Raw genomic sequence first — 6,000 nt, 5'->3', positions numbered from 1 at the left:
CTTAACCCTTCAAGGATCACTTTAGCAGCTGCTTGTCGTCCGAACAGAGAACATGGGTCACTTTAATTTGTTTTTGATCTTCAGCATTATCATATTCTACATACTGTACACTGCAAATCAATGTAAACCTTTGTGCGAAAAATTATGGAATGTTAGGTGGATCTAAGAACCATGTTCATATAGCTGTGTGTATATATATATATATATATATATATATATATGTGTGTGTGTGTGTATGTGTGTTACTAAGGGGGTTATGGGGTTATTTATTGCAGTCTGAATGCCAAAAATTCCAATTTTTTCGATTTTTTTTTTTAGAAAATCTGAATTTTTAGTGGAAAAAAACTCACATTTTTCAAGATTTATTATACCCCGAAGCTGCTAAAAGTCCAAATCCGAAAATACTCCATCTCCAAGCTGTCGGGGTCCTGTAGAAGTTAATGGCAAAGGTCCATTTCAAATTTGAAGATATCATGGTCTGCACTTTTTTTTGGGCCAAAAATCAGAAAAAATCAGGGGTTTTGAACGATTTCACTAAAAATCTGAGCGTTTCAGGCATAAAACCTGGAAAATGCATTTTTTTTTCTCACAAAAACCTGAGTTTTTTAAAAAAAATTTACTAACCACTTTTATCGAGTTTTTTCAATGATAAATAAGGTCAAATCATGGATTCTAGTTTGGTCAGACTTTTTTTTACTTAAAAAAAATCGCATTTAGATAAATAACCCCTTGGGTATTGTGTACTTTTCTACTTTGATTACACTCTTACAATCAAAATAACAATCTTGTGTATTTATTTGTCACTCCAGAAATACTGTATAAAAGTACATTTAAGTATGCCTGATTTTCATAAATAAAAAGTAGTCATTTTAGAAGAGTCTTCTAAATGTGGTCATCAGAAACCCATATTGACCTGTAACTCTACCTAATTCAAGTCTTCACTGTTGTTTGCAGCTTGCAGGATGTTTGCATAATGCCCATTTTAGAGATGTAATTCATGAGTCACAGGCCTCTCATTGTGCAACAGCAACCAAAAAAGTTATGAGTTTTTCTCCAAAAGTAATAACCAAAAGTAGAATTAAGGGGCAGATTCGAAGGGAATTTTCAAAGTAAAAAAATTCAAAATTCAAAGTAATTTTTTGGATACTTCGACCATCAAATAGGATACTACGGCTTCGAATTTACTTCGAATTCGATTTGAGTAAAAATAGTTTCAATATTCGACCATTCGATAATCAAAGTACTGTTTCTTTAAAAAAACTTAGACTTCAATACTTCGCCAAATTAAACCTGCCGAAGTGCTATGTTAGCCTGTGGGGACCTTCTACAGCATTTTTCTAAGTTTTTGGAAGTCGAAGTAAAATCGCTCGATCGTACGATAAAATCGTTCGATTCGAAGGATTTGATCGAACGATTTTACTTCGACCGCAGAATACCCAAATTCAATGAAAAAAGTTTGAATTCGATATTCGAATTCAAACTATTTTAATTCAATGGTTGAATTTTGAAGTATTTTTTTACCTCGAAATTCGACCCTTGATAAATCTGCCCCTAAAAGTTCAAACCGTTTATTACATAGGGTGAAGGCCTGATGCGTTTTGTGCCTATTGGGGGATCTACTCAGCCTATGAGTAAGTGCCCCAATAGGCACGAAACGCGTTTGTATGTCCTACTTTTGGTTATTACTTTTGGAGAAAAACTCACAACTTTTTTGGTTGCTGTTACATGTGTTTGCACCCATGGACTGGGGTGAACTGTGAGTATATTTTTCTCCCCTTATCTTTATTGCCCTTATTATTGGACATTAATTCATAGCGGTGCTGTTATTGGCAATCTCCATCAATTTTGCTATTCTGCTCTCATTATGCCCCCCTTAATAAATCTGAAAACGCCACTTGAAGGCCTGTATGTACATTATGACATGTATTTACAAACCAGGTTTATCAACAATGTGCCAAAAATGATAATTAAAAGACTCTTTTGCACATATTTTTCTTTAAATTGTGTACCCTTTTAGCATAACAGACTTTTCTTTACAGTTAATTCACAATATGTTCTCTTATTCACACCTAAAACCGTTAGCGGAGTCCCCCCCCCAAATGTCCACAATTGATATCTAGATGGTTGTCATTCTGAGGCTTGGAGGGTTAAGCCCATACATATATGCTTAAAGAATTTCCTTAAAAAGGTGAATTAGGTGAGCGAACAGTCTCAGATGAGCTTGGTGAATAGTCCTCGGACTCTGAAGTGAATTCCGGTGCCGCTTGTTGTGACCCATATCTGTACATCACATCCTGGTTGCGTCTTCGTCTGAAAATCTGCCTCTCCTTATCAAGAGCGGTGGTCTGGCAGGGGCATAAAATAAAAAAAGAGTTCAGTAAATTTTTGATTGTCATATTTCACAATTAAAGAGAGTGCGGCAGAAAATACATTGTTTGGAAAGGACACGTTCACTAAATGGGGCTTCTCCTGTGTCAGTGAGTGGGATGCCGACTGGATACAAACCATTCAAATTCAAACAATGTATTTTCATATACAATATTTCTTGCATGTGATGATGATGAAGGGTATAACGTGGTTAACTAAGGAAAGATGACAACTGAATAAAGGGGGGAATCACATGCTTAGACAACGTATGGTAAGCGTGATATCCACGTCACAATGGATTCAAGCAGCAATTTCTTTTTAATTCTTATATTTAAATTAAAAAAAATATCGCCCTCAAGGTTACAGCACTAATTACTAAACCAGGACTGCAATATCCGGATTTGTAGAAATGACTAATAATAGCCTTGAAGCTATTGAAATCACTAGTATCAGAGATACCTACTGTTAAACCCACAATCTAGTATGAGGCCAAGTATTCCGTTCAACAAATAATCACTTGTTTTGACTAAACAGTAGATTATATTATATACAGTGAATGAAGTGCTGAATTTAATGCCAAGGGTTTACATATATATATGCAAGCTGAATATCTATGCCAGTGATATATATTAGGGATGCACCGGATCCAGGATTCGGGATTCGGCAAGGATTTGCCCTTTTTCAGCAGGATTCGCCGAATCCTTCTGCCCAGCCGAACCGATTCTGGGGTATATTTATCAAAGAGTGAAGTTAATAGTGAAGTTCCGCCACTAGAGTGAAATTCCGCCACTCTCCATTCATTTCTATGGGATTTTTATAGGCGTATTTATCAAAGGGTGAACTTTCACTTCACCCATTGATAAATACGCCTTTCAAAATCCCATAGAAATGAATTGAGAGCTGCGGAATTTCACTCTAGTGGCGGAACTTCACTCTTTGATAAATTTATCCCTCTGAATCCTAATTTTCATGTGCAAATTAGGGGTGGGAAGGGAAGTCGCATGAGAGAGAGAGAGATGTGTTGTCAGTAATCAAATCTTCCACCTCCCTTGGCTTAGTGCATAATGTAATAGCCCCCCCCCCCCACTAAGATCAGAGCCCCAACCTTTAATTGATTGGCTGGTTTTCACCTCTGGAAAAGCCAGCAAAAATAAGTTATACATAAACCATCACCCCCGTTCTTCGGATAAATTGGTCCTGGCTGATATTATGGCGGGACTTATATACAAGAAATGGCAGGCTCTGGAATTATCAGGAGCTGGGCTATGTTCATTTATTAGAGTTTATTAGTTTATTAGAGTTAATATGTTTGTACAATTTCTGATTAGAAGCACTGAATGTGAATGGAGTCATTTTTGCATTGAAGTCTTTTATTTCATATTAATGGATCTTTATGTCCATGCCTACTGATCTCATGCTCAGAACTACTCTAGAGGTATTCATCTAGAAAACATACATGCTTGAATGTTTTAGTATACCTAATATATGACTAGTGTATTAGTATAGTATTACTAGTATCATTATCAGGATAATCATGAGAGCAGTACCCAAGTAAGACCTACTCATGAATGAAATGTGATCTTGATGCCACTACTAAGACGAGCAACTTCTACTCAGGTCATATGGTCTCACCATAGACTCACCATCAAGGAATTTGCCCATTCAACTCTTTTGTGATCACTCGGATGAGACAAAATAACTAGGTTAACTAGTCACACAATTGAGTCATTATAGTGGGACAACTGCTGACCCGGAAGTGCCAGGCACTTTGACATAGTGATATAAGACAAAGATCTTATCCATTTGGTTCATTGCAAAGTGTACAATATATCGTGAAATTCGAGAATGGAGGAAGCTTTGCTCACAGCACACTTTTTGGAGGACAGTCTCTAGAGTGTTAATACCATTACTGTTCATAAACAGTAAGGGAAGTGAAGGAGAAATAGGAGAAGGGACTATGAATAGGTCACTGCATCTGGCAGTTGTGATGGGCAAATAAATTCGCCAGACGAGAATTTGCGATGAATTTCCGCGTTTCGCCACCGGCGACTAAATTCACGAAACTGTAGTGAAAATTCGCCAGCGTCAAAAAAAATTTGGATGTGAGTCAGAATAGTCGATCGCGTCAGAACTGTCGTAAGTCTACATTATTTGGACGCCCATTCACTTTAACGTGGGCATCAAAATTGGGAAACGGGACAAATTTGCCCATCACGGTCTGCGAGCATTGTTATTTCATGCTACATAGAGTTAACATGTCATGGCAGTATCCTCTCTAGGTGGGGCAAGAGTGAATATAGTCATTTCAAGAGTTAAAATCGCAGCAAACCAAACCATTTAAATAGCGTGTTTGTACTTTTCTCCGAATTTTAACATGGGATCTCAATGCGCGGCTCCATTTTCATATAAAACCAGATGTGAACTGGGATGAGCCAAATTCCTTCTGGCTGTTTGGATTCAGATTTAAATCAGATCCTTTTGGGGTCACTGTACATCTCTTTGCTATTGCTGGGAGCAGATCTGGACTGAGAACGAGCCATTGTAGTCTTCACCAAGGTTACCCTGCTGAGAAGCTGAAATTCACTGCTAGGTTTTTAGAGAAAAAGCAATATTTTTTTTCCTGTGTGGATGTTAATTCCACTAACATGGACTCTGCTTTGAATGACATGTCCAGTAGGATTTGAATCTACTAAATATTACATTTGCCACATTCTTTTCTCACAAAGCAACTCTGAATATGATTTTATTCCATAAAATGGCAAGGCCTGCTAAAGGGACAGATGCACAAGCGCCGAGTAGCATTAATACACCATTTGCAAGTAAACCAATCAATCCAATGACTGTTAATAGAGAATTCACATATTCCCACAGTGTTACTGCTGTGAAAAACAACACCAAACATGTGCTAATTAAAGTCGTAAGCAGCCTCTAAAGCACAAGCACATCCATGAATGTATTATTTATAAAATGGTAAACTACGGCAGATGCAGAAAGTATATTCTCCTGGTGACTCAGAGATGTTCAGAACCATTCTCATCAACATTACAGCGTGCACAGACATGCCCTACATTGGCTTCTGGGCATTTGTAAAAAAGATATAGGTCGCCTTCATCCCTTCTGGTGTTGTGGAAAAGCAAATCCCTGCATCCCACAATGGCCAATGTTATATGTCCCTAATATAAAGGTTTTGTTGACGACTGCAGCTTTTGCAGGAGAATATTGTTCCCACAGAGCAGACACAGTCTATTCACAATGCAAGACTATTTGTTTCATGCCTCACTTCATTATCTAATATTTTGTCAGGGTTAGGCTTGGGCGAATTTGACCCATTCGCTGCCTACGAAATTTCGCCGACGCCCATTAAAGTCTATGGACGGCAAATTTTTTTGATGCTGGCAATTTTAGCTTGGTGTGATATCACTTCTGCCATATTAACTTGGTGTGATATCACTTCCTGCCTGAGTCTCTTCCTGCTCGCTCATAGCTCACAGCAGGGAGAGAGGAGCAAACTGAGCATGCTCAAAGCTGAAAACAGGAAGTCTGATACAGAAGCCCATGTGTACACAATAGAAGGAAAGAAATGCTGTGTTTCTTTTGACAGAGGACTCAGAGCAACATTACTTTGAGTACTTT

The 6,000-nt window shown here is 37.8% G+C and overlaps 1 protein-coding gene across 3 annotated transcripts in view; it reads right to left on the bottom strand.

Moving 5' to 3' along the window:
- Nucleotides 1–1,492: 1,492 nt before the first annotated feature.
- LOC108709942 (serine/threonine-protein kinase DCLK1) overlaps nucleotides 1,493–6,000 on the bottom strand; it is a 221,752-nt gene continuing 217,244 nt past the window's right edge. For 2 of the 3 annotated variants that reach the window (XM_018250240.2, XM_041584500.1), the window contains one exon: nucleotides 1,493–2,345. In XM_018250240.2, coding sequence (XP_018105729.1) covers nucleotides 2,181–2,345 — 165 coding nt within the window. In that variant the 3' untranslated portion in view covers nucleotides 1,493–2,180. The remainder of the gene's footprint in view (nucleotides 2,346–6,000) is intronic. The other variant, XM_041584499.1, reaches the window with a different exon arrangement.

Source organism: Xenopus laevis, chromosome 2S, assembly GCF_017654675.1.
Source record: "Xenopus laevis strain J_2021 chromosome 2S, Xenopus_laevis_v10.1, whole genome shotgun sequence".
Classification (NCBI taxonomy): Eukaryota; Metazoa; Chordata; class Amphibia; order Anura; family Pipidae; genus Xenopus; species Xenopus laevis.
Note: the sequence above shows the minus strand (reverse complement) of the source record. Positions and strands in the feature narration are given on the sequence as shown.